Source organism: Taurulus bubalis (genome assembly GCF_910589615.1).
Source record: "Taurulus bubalis genome assembly, chromosome: 3".
Classification (NCBI taxonomy): Eukaryota; Metazoa; Chordata; class Actinopteri; order Perciformes; family Cottidae; genus Taurulus; species Taurulus bubalis.
Genome location: NC_136591.1, coordinates 33,794,359 through 33,813,741, shown reverse-complemented (window position 1 = coordinate 33,813,741; position 19,383 = coordinate 33,794,359). Strand labels below are relative to the sequence as shown.

Here is a 19,383-nt window from a genome sequence, read left to right as displayed (position 1 = left end):
AACCACGAAACATTGAGGCGGGCTGCTAAGGGCTTATTAAACGGACTATTGTGGTCTCAGGATTTAAGTACATTAAATATGGTCATTGCACACTCTTCGACATGATGATGACGATGATCAACAGGGAGAGAGATTCCCTCTGTTGTCAGTTGTCCCATCAGATCAACGTCTCTCTCTTCTTAGAACATACCTGTGTTACCACACCAAAAAGGCAAATTACATTTCCACCAGGTGCAGTGAGTCCTTAGTCCTGAAAACGGAAATCTACAGATATATATCTAACACCCATCATGGTTGCATATCAGCCTATCCTTGTGTGCGATACATCACTAACATCCATTTTCCAAAAAGGCAAAGTCCATGTAACCCAACCTACCAGTTCATGAGTGTGTTTGTTTATTTGATACTACAAAAAAAATAAAGTTCCCGAACTGTTATTGTTGCATGCAAAACAGAAATTTAGCTTATCTGAGAGAAAAGCCAGGCCAGATCAAAGCGCAAGCGCCGCCACGACTTCATTTAGCGAGTCAGACATAACAGTGTACATCCCCACCCTGGTGTGGGACGCCTTGCTGTGGAACATATGTATACATTTGTTACAAAGCTGTAAGGGAACTGCAAAGGGGCCTTGAATAGCAAACAGATCATTTGATACATGGAAATAGATTGACAGTGATCCTAACAAGGGGAGAACTGGCATTTAAATCGCGCTTGTGGATTGGTGGTGTTTACACGTAGCGATGTCCTCGGAGACAGAAGGCAGAGACGGGATGGGTGAAGGTAAACGCTGCCTTTCCTGAACACACATATTATAAACTGGATAAACCTCATCATGTCTCACTGTTCATCAGACAGATGGATGGTGTGCAAAGCTGGCCTGATATTAAGCGTCGCTACTTTTGTTTTGTTGTATTGTTTAACATGTCGCACTTGACGTAAAAGGGTCGATTCACCCAAATTAGTCAAATGTATTTTCTCACTTACCTCTGCAGGTATCTAGTCAAGCTGATAGCTTTGGTTTCATTTGTCTCTGTGTTAAAGAGAATCTTTGGTCCATTTCAAACCACTTTTTTGTGTCTAAGTGATGAATGGGGACAAGATTTTTTGCAATTTATCCAATATTTAACAAGAACACTGTCGGTAGCCTTGAAACAGACTGCAGGCCATTATAGCAAAAGCAACATCACAACGTGAGCGTTTCGTTGAGGTGCACTCTAATAAAAAAAATGGTTCCATTTTTTTTTTTTATACCAAATACCTACCGATGGTATTTGCTTGGAAGAATGGCGTATAGGGGACAAGGACAGAAGGTCCAGAATGTTATGGTGCAGCCCATTAACCTAATTTTCAGGTGAATACAGAATCTCTCACGGTCTGGTTGTATGAACAGGTGAACATGCAGATAGAGGGCTGCATTATTGGTTTAGATGAGTACATGAACCTGGTTCTAGCTGATGCCGAGGAGGTCCACATGAAGACCAAGAACAGGAAGCGAAGGGTCATGTTGCAAGGAGTGTGACCACCTAGGGCAGCGGCGCCGCCTACAAAATCGCACCTTTCTTGGAAAGAAAACCTTTTTGTTTGGCAAATTGGTGTTAAGTATGTTTGTTTATACAACATGAATATTGTAACTGATTCTTTCTAACACGTGGTTTTGAGAATAAATAGTTTTTTTCTTTTCTTAATTAAAAAAAACAGGCTGCAATGTAATCCTGTGTTATGAAAAGATTTTCAATGTCAGGGCTGAATATTTATCTGGTTTTGACAATGTGGGTGTGACGCAAGATTTCAAAAGGAAGACTTGTCCTTGGTCTGTATATAAGAAGTGGACATTTTCAATGCAACGTCGCCCATTGGTTTGTGGACTGTGGTTTTGAAGCCTAGAGTTTGGTATTTTGGCCGTCACCATCTTGGATTTCGGCTTCGCCATTTTGTCTTTTTGCAACGAAAGGTTACACAAAAGTACAACTGCTGAACGCTGAGACATTAGCAGGCATCGTGAAAAATGTTCCAATAACCTTCCGTGAACTGAAAACACACTGTGAAAAGGGTTAAAGTTGGAAGACAAAAACACGGACAACTCCCAGACCAGACAACACCGTGGTAGCCATCTGTCGCTCACAAGGTAGCTCCGCCCTAAAGGATACACTGCTTTATCTTCTATTTTACTCTAAATGGGACTATGTCACTACTTTCAACTAATTTGTCAATGCTGCAAGTATCAGCACCTCCATTGCATTCGGGTAGAGGCAGAAATCTCTGAGACAAACATTTCAAAACAAGGAACTACAAGGTGGCCAAATACTTCAGCTCGGCTCTATACATGTTCCTCATTAAGAAAAATGTTCATCTGATTTCAAAGCCATTGCGGTGAGCCCATTAGAAATGCAAACAAAGACATCAAATTAACTCAACTTGCCACTTTCCAGACCACTTTAGGTCTCGGGCTTGTGGCATGGATGATGACTTCATCGTCTACATCTTTATGAAGCTGTAAAGACATGGATACAGTTGCTATGTCAACATACAACTGTACTCCCTTCTTGACAAGTTAATTTAAGACACCCGTGTGTTTCATTTTGAGATAAACATTGGCTGTGACAACACCATAATCACCATGGAAATTTACATGTCAAAAGAAAAGTGTCCCAAAACCCAAAAAGCATATTCGCAATTCCGGTTCCCTCTTCTTAAACCAACGGGGTTTTGGTTAGATACCTGAAATAAGGTATGTGGAGATGAGAGTGATAATCAACTTCCGGGTTGGCCTCCAAAAAAAAAAAAATCAATGAAGTTGAAAATGATCCACTGTAAAAGGATACACAACGGTGCACACTGCTGGTTGGTAAAAGCAGGTTGCATACGAGAGACAGGTTTATTCGGGGGAAAACGTTGCAAAGTGGCAAAGGGATTTTACTGCAGGAGGAGAATCAAACAACAAACCACAGCTCTGTAGTTAAAGGAGACTCTCTGTACCCAGAGAGCTGCCGTGCTATCAGACAGGAAGCACAGAACAATTACTCTACGTGGAGCTAAACAAATTCAGCAGTCAATTTAGCAGTGGACACTGAGGTGAATGAGCGGTCGGAGTCGTGGTGGATTTGATGAGAGCATTTTGGTATTTTTGCAGTTTAATGCCATGTTTGAAATGAAACTGCTGACTTTAAGGCTGTTTTATTTTGGATTTGCTGGATAACCATAAAAGCCAAGGCACATGTCCCCTAGTTTACTGAGAAAATTAGGCTAGACTTTTATTCACTTGAACCACGAATGCTGGGAGATACCCGCTGACTTCAAACTAACAGCTGGATCACACGTGCACATTGCAATTTTTTTATGAAAAGTAAAAGCATTTTATTAGCAAATAAAATGCTGTTATACTTTTCATTTCTGCTGCAAAAAACCCAAATCTAGTGGTTAAAATGAAATGTTATAAAAATCAGTTTCTTTTACCACTCCCTATCAATCCCAGTAGCAGCTACGAGCGTGCGCTACATCAAATGTGTGTTGTCCTGCACACGCAAAGCCAATGGCCCAAAAAATTGTTTTGATTTACTTTCTCTCAAAAGAGAATGTGGCTTTAATGTCCTCCCAGTAATTACAGTGTAGAGGATAGATGGTTGAAGGCACCTAACCAGTGGTCATTACAGTCCTGCAGGCAGCCCCCCTGTATGATGCATGGGACTGAGTCAAACCCTCCACAGGGTTGACCGGTTATTCTCCAAATGATGCGGGAATAATTACTTGAATGACCTCCACATCAACTGGAGAAAGCTTCAAAGACAACTCTTGTCTAATGGACTGGTCCAGGGGTCGGCAAGCGTTCTGATATGAATTGCCGTTTTTAAAAGTTGAATGTTAAATGTATGATTTTCTCATATTTGAAAAGATTTTTCGGTCAGAAGTGCGAAAAAAAGAAAAACCCGTAGTCTTTGAATTTTGTCAAAGTTAAAAAGCTTAAAGTGTCAGCTGTTTATCTTTTTTTTCCACTCATTTTTGGAACAGTTTAACTGTCGCCAGAGGGAATATGGAACTACTTGAACTATTGCACAACAATGCTGATAAAAATGAATAATTCAGATCTAAACCCAAGTGTTGCCTTTTCTGTGATGTGAAAATTACCCTAAACATAAAAGTAAAATGCTATTCAATTAATTCTACACTATGTATATTTACTCGGGCAGTACATATTAAATCTATTTAAGCCACTCTAATGAGTATAAAAACTCTTGCCCATTTGCACTATCTATTCATCAGCTGTGGTCAAAATCAAACCAGAGATATTTATACTGACCGTGAGATAAATGCTATTCGTGACTTGCTCCTTATTTATTTCCACTGAGGGATACAGGGTTTCTTTAGATTGGAGGGCCAAGTGCTTCTGAACTCCCTTTCACATTCTTCCCACCACACTCAGAATGGTTCTCAGGGATGCTTCCCAGCCCAACACCTAAAATAAAATCTAGACCAACAAAAACAACGGCAGACCTGAAGAGAGCAGCCCGGCGAGGGAAATCCACATAGATTCCAGTACATTTAGGACACAGGCCACCAGGGCTGATAAGCACTGGGTTCACATCCCAAGACCTCTTAAAACACATTCTTAAACGCTAGGACCTGAGTTCATTGGTAGTACTATAATTACAAATAAATGTCCAACAGGTGAGGCTACGGGTGAGGCTATTTAGGGCTATGAAAAGACTCAGTTTATTGTATTATTTTATAAAAGGTTCATTGATGCCCAAATACATTTTAAGTCAATTGTATTCATTACAATCACAGAAAAGTATCAGGGGACCTAAACACTAGAGGACAGCCTCTACCTCTAGACCCTCAATTATGATAAGGAAAATAAATCCTGTCAAGCAATTCAAGCATTCAATCAGGGCCACTTTACTATGAAATATTCATTTTATTACTGTAATTTATGTAGCAGCCATGTAAAGAAAGCAGCACAGCTGCAGACAATACAGGATAAATGTAGCTGCAGCAGGTATGCAGGAGAGAACCATTACAAAGCCACAGCTGTATCGATCAAAATGAAGCACATCAGTTCCATTGTATGCACGAGAGACGGAGGACTAAAAATGTGACTTTGCGGCTTTTGTATCCCGATGTTGGGCTCAGTCCTGCATGACTGCCAGGCATCGGCAAGGACAATGGTATCGCTCATCAGCCCAACCCTCGTGTCATCCAGACACGTTCCGATGCGTGTTTCTTGTACACTTATCATGTGATTTGGCTCTAACGCAATCTACAGTCAGTTACCATTAACATCCTTTTCTGTGTGGGTTTGCAAAGACGTTAACATGATTCTCGACAGAGGCATAATTCCAGTGTCAAAAGAAAACCAAAAAGAAGCTTTGGGTCACACTTATGTGCCGGAAATGTGCAAGCCATTAATACACTGCTATTGTAAACTGAATATAATTGAAGTATCATAAATAACGATGTACATAACTAATAAGCAAAAGGCATTCAGTCATTAGCTGGCAGATCTCACTAGAACCCATCTCGAACCCATCTCGAGCGCAATCGTGTTACAGGGCTGATGACCGATTTTGTCTTCACCAATTTTGTATTCATTTGAGTACAGAGACAGGTTTGGAGAAAGGGAAATTTCTGGAGCTGACAACACATGTTGGATTTGTGACCTTAGATTTGGTCGATTCAAGGAAAAGTGCAAAAGGAATGTAAAAGGTATTCAACAACAACAACAGCAGCAGCAGCACTGTCCAATGACCGTCCCCTTGGTGATGGGTCAGTGCTGTCCCTACCAGGGATTGGCTCCCATCACATTCCTCTTCTGCGTCCTGTTTGAACTTTTCATAGTGTCTCAAAATCAATAAAAACAATAGTATATATATATATATGACTCTTTAATGTCTTTGCCTCTGATCTTTGCCAAAGCTGTCAGAATCACATTTTGCATGTGCGCACCATAACTATTTCGAGCTCTGCTTAACTTGGTAAACACCAGCACTCCTTCCAGAAAAACATAAACATAATAGCGTTGGAGCTGTTAAAGACCTTGGGTTTGGCCTCCAACGCCTTTTCTCACCACTAAAACCACCTCCACTGTCGCTCGGTAGGCCTGAGTCTGGAGCGCCAGGGGAAGGGATGTGAGGACGGACATATCAACTACAAACGTCTGATGCAACAGAAGTCCAAGAGCAATGGCTGAATCGCTTCACTTAGGAATGTCACAACACCCGACATTTAGCCGTTGATACCAATACCAGTAAGATTTTCATCACCCAAATCATTACCACTGTAAAAAAACAACAATCAACACTTTGAGCTAGTGTTTGGAAATTAAAAGGATTCAAATTCCTTCTCCAATATCTATTTATTTTTTTTAACAACTTTTTCTACAAGATTACATTGGAACATATAATTAGAACGTAATTTACCTTTGCATATTACAAATTTTTACTAAATAGAACTTGAACATAATACAACTCAATGCAACCTCTATTAACACTATCTGTTAGCTCCTTAGGACTGTGCTGCCCACCAGCTAACGCTAACTAGCCCTGTGTGTGTGTGTGTGTGTGTGTGTGTGTGTGTACCTAACATCAGTGGATCAATTGAGGGGGCTGTGTGCCAAACTAGCGTAACTAAAAAATAGTGGTAGTTGTTCCGTTTAATCAGCAGGATAACAGAAAAACTACGAGCCTAATTTCCATGATGATGGTGAAGCATGGGCAAAGGAAGAACCCTGTATATTTTGAAGTGGATCCGAATCACACGTTTGGTACACAAATTATTTTTCAATTATGGAAACAGCCTTGGTCTGCGATCTTTAAATGCCCTTCTAGTTCATGTTCAATTCATTCAGCATTAATACAAATGCATGAGCAAGTGCAACTATTGATTATCTATATATTGGATTGCATACTGTTGTAGTGTACATGTCCATTATGGACTCGTTGAGGGCACTACAACGCGGATACATTGACACACTCTGGATTTGGATGCTCAAATTAAATAATGTACTAATCTAATGCACTCTGTAGTGACTAGGGAGTGATTCCGGACACAGCCCATGCTTCTTTCTTCATTACATTATCTTCATCCCCAAACGCATGCCTGTTGTTTTCATCAAGGACCACAATGGAAATAAATCGTAGACTTAATTGTTTCCTTGATTTAATGTCAATGTGCGATTTAATGTCTACTTTCTTGTGTTGGTTAACTAGTTGGTGTTAGCTTGCCAGCTAACATACAGTTTAAATTAGAGTGAAGCTATATTCTATTTTTGACTCATCTGATCATCTTTTTACTGCCTTTTGTCAGTTTGGCGCCTCCATACTATGCATCTCAGCCAATGTAAAATATACTGTATGTGCAACATCTCATAACGTATCAAAGACCAAGACGTGCGATTGTGTTAGAGCATTAGAGATCTTCTTCAGCTGCTGGATTTACAGGTTGCAACACAAGCCCAGTAAAAATCTGCTGACTATGAGTTGTTTGTTGGAGCGGAGGTACAGTAAAAATGAAAAGTACTGGTCATTATAGCACTTACTCAGCTTTGATTAGGATAACTGGCGCTAAAGAAACCCATTACCTGCACCAAAAATAAATCCTAAAATGAGAGCAAAATCTGATTTGGTAACCAAGAAATTCAGTGTCTCCGGTTCTAATTCCACTTTCTCATGAGATCGACCTTTCCATCATTTCATAATGACTTGGGCAAGATTTCAAGATTTCAAGATGGAAAAGAAGAAGGATGCAGTGAAGGCTTTTGGTTGCTATTCTGAATTACAGCTAGCCTCAGGTTGGTCAAACTTCCAACCATGATTTTCGTCTTTGGGTCTCTGTAATTGCAGCCAACACTCCGCCAGGAGGTCCAGCTTCAGTCCTTCCATTCACAAAGCTCTAAGTACCTCTTAGTGGCATTCGGATATTAAAACGTTAAATCTGAACCACGTCACTTCCCAGCGCAAACACTCTATCTTTAGCTTCTTCTTTCCACTCTTCCCTGCTGGCACAGGCACATCAACCTGCAATTACTTTCTCCCTCCCCCTCAAATCTCTGGGATCAAAAGGAGACACCACAGTTAAACAACTGAAAAATACAATGAAAGGCATAACTAAATTGACTACCTACACAGAAGGAAATGTATAATTGTACATCCTTGCCAAAAACGAAACTGTGATTTTGGAATAAGTTGGTTTACTGCATCAATTTAGTGACTTTCCAAATAAACAAAATATAGAATCGTAATACTTAAAAATTGCAATACATATTGAATCGGCATCCAAGTGATAGTATCGAATCAGGAGTTAAGCATATTGTCCCAGCCCTATTCTCTACTTTGCAAACTGTAATGGAGACACTTTTCAACTTTTAAATAAAAAAAAAAAGAATGACCTAATTTAAAGTTCAACTCTTTAGTTCCCCTCGGAGCTGTTTAGCATCTTTCAGCTAATTGTTTTTGATTCAGTGCCTGCGTTCTCATGAATCTCGTTTCCAGACTCAGCAGGCAGCTGTTTTCAGTCAAGAGGCTCTAATAAGCCCAAAACACACTAACTGCCCAGCAAGAAACAGCAGACAACCTTAGTGGCTAGCAGGTGAATATAGTGGAACAATTTAGCGGCTAAAGAGCAAGATTCAGGAGTTGGACAAAAACTAAAAGGGAAAAGGATAACAACACACACACAGACGAGCGCATCTTCATTCTCTGCTTAGGTAGACATCACTCCACTATTTCTTTACAAATCAATTTGTATGCATTGTGAGCATTTGTAATGCTCACAATTTGTCATTTAGCATCTTTAAAAATAACAAAAAGAGTTGTAAAAGTGAGGTATTGGAAAAAAAAAGGATCGTTTTGGTCTTGGTACCGAAACTAAGGTACCAAATAATCACTCGTCAAATGATCAAACTATGAGTCCCATACAAAGAAGAACAAAATAGCCAATGTTACTTAAAAATCCATGCTCCCATTTATTGCACTCTGTTTATTGTTAAATGTTTATTGTTAAATGTTATATGTTATGCACCTCCCGCCAGGACAAATTCCTTGCATGTGAAAACATACATGGCAATAAATGGTTCGGATACTGACTTATTGCCAATATTTATTGCCAATGTTTTTTAAATGCACTTGAATTTAGAAAATAAAGTTGTAAACCAAACAATGAAAGGTCTCATTTGGTCCTCTCTCCATGGATGACCATGGTGCAAAAAATACATTTCATCAGAATTGAGACACAACCCGGACTGAGGTGTATGCATTGTTTCAGGATAATGTGGAATACAGAGGCTGTGCATGACAACCCCTGTCATCAGAAGACTTAATTTAAAGCCACTGAAGGAGCATTTAGTCACGTCTGGCGTGCAGCAGCAGCATGTTAAGATGTTTGGAGGGGCATAACAATGGTTAGAGCAGACCCTTCCCAGAAATACCACCCACCCTGCTGTCAGGAGGTGTCTAAAAACACGGGAGGAGAACTCCATATCATGCTCTGTCTGCACTGCTTTCCATACACTACATTTCTCATCCAAATTACATGTTTATGCAATGTGACTGTCTTTGGCCATACACAGCTCGAGCTTACTCAGAAACCTAAGAAATCTAAGTAGCCGTTTACATTAAACCTCACAATGGCCAGATTTAGATAGGGAGGCATTAATTCTGACACACCAAAAAAAAAGAAAAGAAAAGGAAAAAGATCCAGATGAAATAAAAAGGCAGCCGTGCCTCACTGCGGTCACGGCCACTTTCATGATGAGATGCAGTGGCATTTCTGCAGCTTAAAAAGTTGTTAAATTCTGACTCCACCCCCTCACTACTCTGTCATTTAGTTTACCTAAAATGCCCATGGCTTACCGAGTGCTCATCTGCGGCCACTGAGAACTTGACCGTTTAAAATAAATGACACGGGCAAAAGGAAGAGAGGCTTTTCCAAACCCAAAGATATATTACACAGTGGCTTGACCAATTACGACTATTGAAAGGTTGATGAGGATCACAACAACAATATTCAAATGAACTTTCAGCCGTCAAGATTTTTCTTGAAGACTACTTTCAAACTTTACCGCTTTAATTATTTTTCGCACTATTTATTTTACTTCAACTTTTGCGTCATCTCTTTCTTGTGAATTCCTTTTCTTTTTAAACAAGCTGGTCTGTATTAGAAATGAAGAATGTTCTCATTCTAGCTGTAGATATTTTTTCGACCCATATTAAAATAAAAAAACGTAAAAGGTTGTATGTGTAACTTTCAGAAAATTCTTGTGATTAATGACACTGGTGGCCATTAAATGGACTGCAGACAGCATTTTGTTGCTTGTATGCGCAAGCGAGCATGCACCAAAATAGTGACATGACATCCTGTTGATCGAATGCGAGAAATTAAAATATTTAGAATAACGCTACTCTCTGTAAAGCTCCAATATGTTATTTGGACCATTGGCTCCACGAACGATCAGCATCCAGCAACACAGTGTCCACACATGAAAATATATTGTGATATTGTGGTTTTAGCAGGATAATGTAAGCCAACATTGGCATGCTTGCTAACGTGAATGAATTGCGAGCTAGTTGATGTCGCAAAATACTGTCTTGAGTGGTTAACGTCAGCTAATTCACCCAGACTCCTGCGGCTGACTTTGGCTAGCTTGAAATTGGCTAGCTTGAAAATAACTAGCTGGAAATTGGCTAGCTTGAAATTGGCTAGCTTGAAATTGACTAGCTTGCCGTTTGTTTCATCGTGTTAGCGGACACGATTTCCATGTAAAAACATCCTTGTGCTATGCTAAGCTAACCAGCTGCTGGCGACAGCTATGTACCCAATCCATTTGCAGTACATACCTACGAAAGGTGCTTCTGAGACAGTTTAGAAAAAGTATGACTATGATATGATTCTACTGATAGACAATACATTCTGTTATTGATCTCTAAATGCCACAGAGTATTTAAGTCTACGCCCCAGTAAATACACACTGTATGACATCTTACATTACAGCTCTATTTACTACCTAATAGTTTATAATAGAAAATACGGATGAGGATGATAAGTATGCACTCATTCAACTGAGAGGAACAAAAGCTAACTTCTGCCTCCTGGTGTCTTAAAGCAGCACTGTGGATCCCTGCAGCAAACCACATACCAGTTTGCAAAAATCCCAGAGAGGATATACAGACATAAATCTGCCAGCATCATGATAGGCTTTACTATGTGAAATTTAAACTTGAGCACGTATCAAGTCGATGGTGAGTTCAATGCATCTAAATTCAAACACTGCCTGCATCCCGTCAAACCAAAAAATGCCATATAATAAAGAAATTCCACAACTTTCCAGCATCCGTTAAAAGTTGGGAGTCAAGATTTTTTTACTATAGTTTTATTATCACTATTAATATTTCTATACGTCTCAATGTAAAGAGGTATTTACCTTTGTACATGGACCTGTCTGGAAATGAGTATTTAACCCCAAGAACTGAACTATTGATCCATGTATGCCATGAACATTTCAATAAATAAAACAGTGAAAATAATTTCAGTCTTTTCAAGTCATTTCTTTCATTTAACCAAAACTGACAGAAAATAGCTGTCTGGTACCACAGCCTCCTCAATAAATAGGCTTCAGACTGGAGGAAAATATTCTCATTCTTTACTTTTCCAGAAAAACACCCCGTCACGAGCCACTTTGTCAATAACATGATGTTTTTAGCCATAAACACCGTTGTTTGTGAAGTAAAAAAATGCAAATCCAGGCTAAAAAAAGGACAGGGTGTTCAACGCGTCTGACTCATCTGTCAAAAAGCACAAACACAGTGATTAATGTGTATATTTGACTGAATAAAGAATGTTAACTTTCAGATCTGCACACAACCACGTACCACAAATTCAACGGCAACCGAGATAAATCCTAAATCTAACTTATGCTAAAATTTCACCCAAAGCAAATTTGACAGAAATCCCCTTGCTGCTGCTTCGCACAGACAAAGGGAACCAGATGAAGAGAGAGGAGACAGGGAGGAGAGGGAGGCAGGCCTGTCACTGCAGAGTGATGGTCCCACCTCTCAGGACATGGCACCCGTCATTAAAGATGACATCAGAGCAGGGAGGGCCTTCCACGCGAGGTAGATCCTCCACGATGCCGGAGACCGGCTCGGTATAAATACCTGGAGCCCAGTGCCCTGGGAAGAAGCAGCTGCCTCTCAGACAGACAGACTCCGCAACTAAGGATATAACAGCGCAGTGCCGGGACAGCAGCCTCCCGACCTCCTCAACTGTTTCTCTGGAGCGTAAACCTTCCCGGTAAGGTGGCTGTTGTTGTTTTTTATTCCAGGTTAGTGCGTGGGGGATTCTGCAAGCCTGGCTTTCACTGAGGGGAGGGCAGTGTAATGAGCCATGTGCTATGGATGTGTTTATACTGGGGGAGATGCTAGTGCCTGTGATGAAGTTTGGTTCTGATTAGTGGTAAAAGTGGGTACTTTTCAAAGCAGCTTCTCTCTTAAGGAGAGCAAAACTGATAGAAAAGTCAACGAAACATTCTGATATTTACTTGCAACAACCAATTTTCTTGATGAACTGATGCACCAACCACACTGCACATCACTTTCACCGTCAAGTGTCAGTGAAGCAGCACAGGTGCCGTGCCACTCTGAGGTTATCTTACGTGGTTATTTGGCTGCCAACGAGTGCAACGATGCTTCTTCTAATAAATGGATTCTGTCTTTGCAGGTTTAACTTCCCAAGATGGACCTGAGGGTAACAAGCCTTCTCCTCGTCCTCCTAGCTTTGGCTGAGGCGACCGCTGATAGGTACTACCACCGTGCGCCAAAAAACACCAAGTCGGCCTACCCAGTGAAGAGCCAAGGTGAGTCACGCATGTCATTTCTCACCGGGGTTGTCGTTTTTTTTTTTACTTTGAGAACAATCATGGCAATCCAGTGTTAAGGCGAGATTCTGAAATCTGTACAGTTACAGAAGGCTCAAGTTAAACTGGGAGATATAAGCAGCATGTACATGTGTTTAATATAATAATTAAACTCAAGCCGAGAGCATTGTTCATTTCAAATCACTGCAGGCTGCGCACTTAAACTGCTCGCAGACTGTGTCAGCGCCATTGTCTTTGTTCAACGATTAAAACCAATAGAGACAAATTAACCTGCAAAATAGCACCAGGTGACACTTACAGTTACAACTGCGGTGACATTTTCACATATGCTTACAGACTTTAAAATGTCAACGTGTGATGCTGAAAAGCAAGGGAGGAAAAGCAAGGGAGCAGGCGTCCACCAAAGATGTTTAAAAGAAATCCACAAATGAAATATAGAATTCCAGCCTACACTTGCATATAACTGCAGTTCACTTTTTGAAAAAAATCATAATGCACTCCCCCTGGAATGAATTAACAGGCCACTGTGACCCACTGTCAAATCCAATTAAGGCTACAACTTTAACCACTGATCTGAAAATCATGCTAACCTCTGTGCACCCTGGAAATATGGCAGACAAACTTCTTAATTACAGATTCAAACCTTTCTCATCACCACTATTCCTGACCTTTCTGTCAGCTCATCTCTTATGCAACCTGGCCAACTGTGGGCTCATACACATCAGTAAATGAGGCGGCCCAAACGCCGCCCTCCTTCATTAACGGTCATCAGGGTGCACACCCAGCAGGTCCAATGCAGCTGTGGTTGAACTGGTTGAACTGCTGGGAACGTCTATAACTGTACACAACTGTGATGTGGAGTATAGCTGTAAAAGAGCACTTGTGCTCTGGATAAATAAAGGTTAAAAATGGAAGTAGTTCTGTGTGTGTCATAAAAAGTCAAAAACTCAAAAGCAGTGGTCATGGTGTAACTGCCAGGATGATGAATAACACTATGTTTTATATCCCAACTAAACAAGGATTAAAATTCTGCTTTGGACACTGAGGGATTTATTTCCCCAGTTCTGTTTCTGAAGTGGTTTGACTCCGTTCCTCAGCATTGAAATAGAACAGAAAGTCGACAATAAGAGCATAAAAACTGACAAATCTACAATGCAGATGTTGTTACCACGTTGCAAGCACGCCCTAACAAACTGCTTTGTGGTAATAAATTCACGCTACATAATTAGAAAGAAAAAAACACAACACAGACGGCAGAGAAACGCAGTTCAAACAGTGAATCCAACCAACAAACAGACCACGGCAAGTTTACTGCAGAGACTCCGACTAAGGGGGGTGTTTATTGAAGGCAACTCTGAATATGACCATAGTAGTGCTTTGCAGCATTAACAGGTCATACGAGGTTCAGCTACTGTGGCCAGTATCATCACCTCCAGTTTGTGGCGTTTCTGGCACAGTCTACTTCTGGCACAAATATCCTCCTTGGGGTTTTCAGACACGTACTTATGTGGCCTAAAAATGACAGCCCTGTCAAAGCATTTTCCTCTCAAAACAACATTTTGAAAGAGCGGTCAACAGTATTGGACTTGATTCTTTGACATCATACATTTTGACAAGGCATCCAGAATTATGGCGTATAAAAGCAATGCAGTGTGATTTTTCTCACAGATGCCCTTTTGATTGTAAAGCCCTGGTAGACACAAATGTATATCTAATATATATATATATATATATATATATATATATATATATATATATATATATATATATATATATATATATAGAACAATTATCTAAAATATTCATCAAAAATCAAATAAAATAATGAACAATTTAAGTGAGAAAACAACTGGATGCCTTGTTGGCCCAAGGGCTAGGGCACCAGGATTGCCAGGCAACTTTGTTGCAAGCTATTCCTGATCTCTCTGTCCCCTCATTTCGTGTCATCTTTCTACTGTCAAACATCAAAGTAAAGCCTATAATTAAATAAATGAAAGGGGAAAAGACAATGTCCCTACTGCCACATGTTGTTTTTATAGGCTGGGGGTTATTGTTGTGTTGACTTTTGTGATAAATATAGAAGAGAGAGAAATATGCATTAAAATAACAAAATTGTGTTGTGCACCAATTTGACCTTGCCCATAAACTCTACACTATGTGGCAGGAAGTGCATCAAGGTGATGTTAACCATTTGCAGACCACTAACTATACATTCAAGGCCATGGGCAGTGCAGAAAATTAAGGGGTGCAGTATAGTGTGGGTAAACTAAACCAAAATGCACAGGAGCTGGTGTGTTGGCTCCCATGCCAACAGACGTAAGCTTTGTGAGAACATCTCCTCAGACCAGTGGTGCTGTAAAGACTATCCTGGGGGAAAAAAAAGAGTGCTATCCCCACAACCCGCCCTACAATCATAGGGAGTAGTGTTTTATGTCAGGTTGCGGTAATATGGAGAAGACAACATACTTAAAAAGCCATTTCTTGATTATAAGAGACACCCCATTTCAGTTGTTCATTCCCTCTGGGAATTGTTGTGTGCTTGTATGTGTATTGTATTTTTTTATTTTCACCTACAACGTGGAATACTGTGTAGTACCATTTTTAAGAACAGTTCACTAAATCCAATTATAAACATCAAACTTAACAAAATGAATCAAAGAAAAATACCTGAGACGCTACGACTTGTGTTGTATAATCTGAGTAATTACATCACTTGTCTGTATTTATTTATTCCCTAGCCATTACAGGCCATCCAGGTCCTCCAGGTGAGCCAGGTGAGCCAGGACCAATGGGGCCATCTGGACCTCCTGGAGAGAGTGGTATGGGACATACTGGACAACCAGGCCCTCCAGGTCCTTCCGGACCCCCTGGCTACTCTCAATCTGGTAAACCCGGTTCTCCAGGTGGCCATGGAAAACCAGGTAGCCCTGGCCTCCCTGGTCAGAGAGGTGAACCTGGCGCAACTGGACCTATGGGTGCCAGAGGTGCACCTGGTTCCCATGGATCCCCTGGACCGGCTGGAATTTCTTCAAGTGGAAAACCTGGACCATCTGGCTTCCCTGGAGCAGTGGGACAAAGAGGTGAGTCTGGTTTGAAGGGACATCCTGGTATTCCAGGTCTTCCAGGGTCCAAAGGAGAAAGAGGCCATGGAGTTCCTGGGGCTCAAGGACCACCAGGCGCAGTTGGATCAATGGGCCCATCTGGAATGCCTGGCAAACCTGGAGTTGGTATACCTGGTGCAACTGGCTATCCCGGAGAACCTGGCAAAGGTGGTGTGCCAGGAAGAGATGGCGCTTCTGGACCAATGGGTATGCAAGGACCAAAGGGTCACACTGGGGCTCCAGGTATTGGAGCATCAGGAAAACCAGGCCAGAATGGTAACCCAGGTATGCCTGGACCTATGGGTCCTAAAGGTCCACAGGGTTCAGCTGGTCAGCCAGGCTCAACTGGCATGCCAGGTGTTGGTAAAACAGGCGAACATGGATTACCAGGTAGCAGAGGAGGCCCCGGTACTCCAGGAACCACTGGTCAGAAAGGAGAGCCAGGCCCAACTGGGTTTACTGGTCAGCCAGGTGCTACTGGTCCTAATGGCCAAGCTGGTGCTCAGGGTGCAAGAGGATTCCAAGGTGAGGGAGGCCCACAAGGACCCAAAGGCGACACTGGTATGGTAGGTGCACCAGGCCAAAGGGGAACCAAGGGTGAACAGGGAGCTCAAGGTTTCACTGGAAAACCAGGTTCCCCAGCTGCAGCAGGTCCTTCAGGAAGTCCAGGACATAATGGTCCTCAAGGTCAAAAGGGTGTACAAGGCCATGCTGGTCCCCCAGGAATGCCTGGTGCAAATGGTGCCCCAGGACCAAAAGGACACACCGGCCTCTCAGGAGGACCAGGAAAAAGTGGTGAGAACGGAAGGCCAGGATCTATGGGACCAGTTGGGCCCAGTGGTCCATCAGGTCCCTCTGGACTTAAGGGCCATCCAGGTCTTCCAGGCCCACCTGGCCCAGCTGGCATGAGAGCTAAGGGAATTTCTGGTCCTGAGGGTCCACCTGGAACTCCTGGTGCCAGAGGTCAAGATGGTCGCCCAGGCCCTGCCGGTCCTCCTGGTGCTCCTGGCCAACCAGGAGAGATGGTCTACCACGATGAGAAGAGCATGCCAATCAAGTCCCACGAGGTTATGATGTCTCATGAGATGGTGAAGGCTCCCATGTCCGCCTTCAGTGCTGTGCTGACCAGAGCCTACCCCCCAGCTGGAACTCCTATTCAGTTCAACCAGGTTCTATACAACGGGGAGCACCATTATGATGATCACAGTGGTGTGTTTACCTGCCAGGTTCCAGGCCTCTACTATTTCAGCTATCATGTGCATGTCAATGGTGCCAATGCACTGGTGGCCCTCTACAGAAACGAGGAGCCAGTTATGTTCACCTATGATGAGTACAACAAAGGCTTCCTAGATCAGATGTCAGGCAGTACTGTTCTCATGCTGCATGCAGATGACAGAGTCTATGTCCAGGTCCCCGATGAGGAGAGTAATGGCATATTTGCAGCAGATAATGTTCACTGCGCATTCTCTGGGTTCTTGATCGCCTCAACGTGATTTCACAAATCCAGATAAATCTTAAAAACCTTACAAATCATTGAACTACTACTAAATTCTAAATTGAAATTGTAGATTGAAACAATATATGATTGTAATTTGAATATGTTTAATTGCCTCATTCAAATATTTACAATAATAAAAAAAGTAAAATGAGTAAAAATTGTAATATGGTTTAAATTGATCCCGTTCTCCACTTCACCCTGTGCCTGCCTTTGTAATTCTAAGAAACATGAAACAATATTGGAAGATATCTTAAGTGGTGCTTTAGAACTGCCTGGAACATGTACAGCACGTTGTATTTGTGTTTGTTTTTATTAATGTCTGTTGTTTAAGAATTTTCCTATAATATACAAAAAAAATGGATCTCTAATACTCGTTATGCATTATACGTTATTAGAGATCAGTACATTCTCACAAGCACTGTGATCAGCAAAACAACACAGATTTAGAAATTCAAACTGCATTTTCTTTTTGTTAAACAACTATGTCCCATTGTATGTGTAAAGTTATGTACCACTTACTGACCTAAACACAGAATAAAACTTATAGTTTGAAAAAGAAAAATATCCTGTGTATCGTGTGTTTGTGTTGTTCTTATTCACTTACGGGTCCTTGACAAGAAGACATTAGAAATAAGAAATATACTGTGCTTCTTTGGATTAAAAAGTGTACCTTTGAATGCAGCTGTGTTGTAATTGTGGTCGATGGCAGCAACCATGTCTTTCCAAAAGTCGGAGTTCACCTCATTTCCTCGCTGTTTAGAAAAAAAACACAACACAAAAGTTACAATTGAATAGGTTTTTCCAATTTCAACTATTCATTTGAAAGAAATATTACCTTGCGCAACATGTCCACAACTCTTCCACAGAGGAGAGCCCCAGGTAGATCAAAGTAGTTGTCATAGAAATAGTATTTTGCTGCAAAGACCAAAAAAAAAGACAATGAAATCTAGTAACAGGTGATGTGAAACAATCCCAGACCGACAGACGCTTCAGGCTACATCAAAGCAAATATCATACAGCTAATAGCTAATAGGTAATAAAGACAGACATAAACATCATACCAGATCTTGTGAAGGAGGTATTGAGGCTGTTGAAGTGCTTCCACTCCCTCTTTGGACCATAATGTTTGATGATGTCTTCTGTGCTGAGGTCATTGGTTCCATGTGTAGCTCTAATCAACCAAGAGATAAAAGGTTTATATTATCCCACTTTAAAAAGGTCAGTAAAAGCAATGACAATGTTGATAAAGGAGATGTTTTGGGAGGCAGATCTAGTACGTTTTATGCACCAAAGAGCATACCGCAAGACAGTTCCATCCTCAGCCAGCTTCACAAGGTTTCCATCCTCCAGATCCACCACTAGTCCTTTAAAACTGGACACAAGAGTATGCATGTAAAAAATACAGTATATAAATACAGCAATCATTCTATACAGTCACTGAGCAGGTCCCTACAATTCCAGAGGACGGAGAGATTCACTTGCACTACGCTAAAGCCACATTTAAACTCAAAGTACTTGCAACAATTTGTTTCTTCTTGTTGTAAATACTGGATACCTTTGAAAATACTAGCTCTCTCCACCTCTTTGCCCTTAAAATCCTTCAGTTAAAACAACCTGAGAAGCAGAAATTGATATATGGCCCAATATGTAACAAAAAATTGCAGTACAGAACTGCCAAAATAAATGTTAGCCTGTTTTAGGACCAATGTTGATAGTTGACAAGTGTCACAATTTTACAAAGAAAATATTCAAAAGTTTGTATCAAAATCATTTGTTTATGTTATGTGCTTATGTTAACACAAATGCAACAAAAATGTAAGAGAAGATAATTATTACCATTTCTATATTGTTCTGATGATAAGCATTGTTAATGCTTGTCAATCCAGGTCTTAATTTACACAAAATAAAAAAAGGCAAAATCA

The 19,383-nt window shown here is 41.0% G+C and overlaps 2 protein-coding genes across 2 annotated transcripts in view; one reads left to right on the top strand and one right to left on the bottom strand.

Annotated features, from left to right (window-relative positions):
- nt5dc1 (5'-nucleotidase domain containing 1) overlaps positions 1 to 19,383 on the bottom strand; it is a 50,867-nt gene that overhangs the window by 29,372 nt on the left and 2,112 nt on the right. The window contains exons 3-6 of the mRNA XM_079215033.1: positions 18,762 to 18,833; positions 18,523 to 18,632; positions 18,297 to 18,376; positions 18,132 to 18,213 (exon numbers count right to left, since the gene is read on the bottom strand). Coding sequence (XP_079071159.1) covers positions 18,132 to 18,213; positions 18,297 to 18,376; positions 18,523 to 18,632; positions 18,762 to 18,833 — 344 coding nt within the window. The remainder of the gene's footprint in view (positions 1 to 18,131; positions 18,214 to 18,296; positions 18,377 to 18,522; positions 18,633 to 18,761; positions 18,834 to 19,383) is intronic.
- Positions 12,213 to 18,016, top strand: col10a1b (collagen, type X, alpha 1b). The gene is made up of 3 exons (XM_079215032.1): positions 12,213 to 12,279; positions 12,706 to 12,841; positions 15,601 to 18,016. The coding sequence occupies exons 2-3, from the start codon at positions 12,721 to 12,723 to the stop codon at positions 17,454 to 17,456; spliced, it is 1,977 nt and encodes a 658-aa protein (XP_079071158.1). The 5' UTR covers positions 12,213 to 12,279; positions 12,706 to 12,720; the 3' UTR covers positions 17,457 to 18,016.

Excerpts from the sequence above, each read along its gene's own strand:
- col10a1b (XM_079215032.1), top strand. The coding sequence starts at position 12,721 with ATGGACCTGAGGGTAACAAGCCTTCTCCTCGTCCTCCTAGCTTTGGCT. Across the intron at positions 12,842-15,600 it reads CTACCCAGTGAAGAGCCAAG|CCATTACAGGCCATCCAGGT; the intron begins GTGAGTCACGCA and ends TTTATTCCCTAG.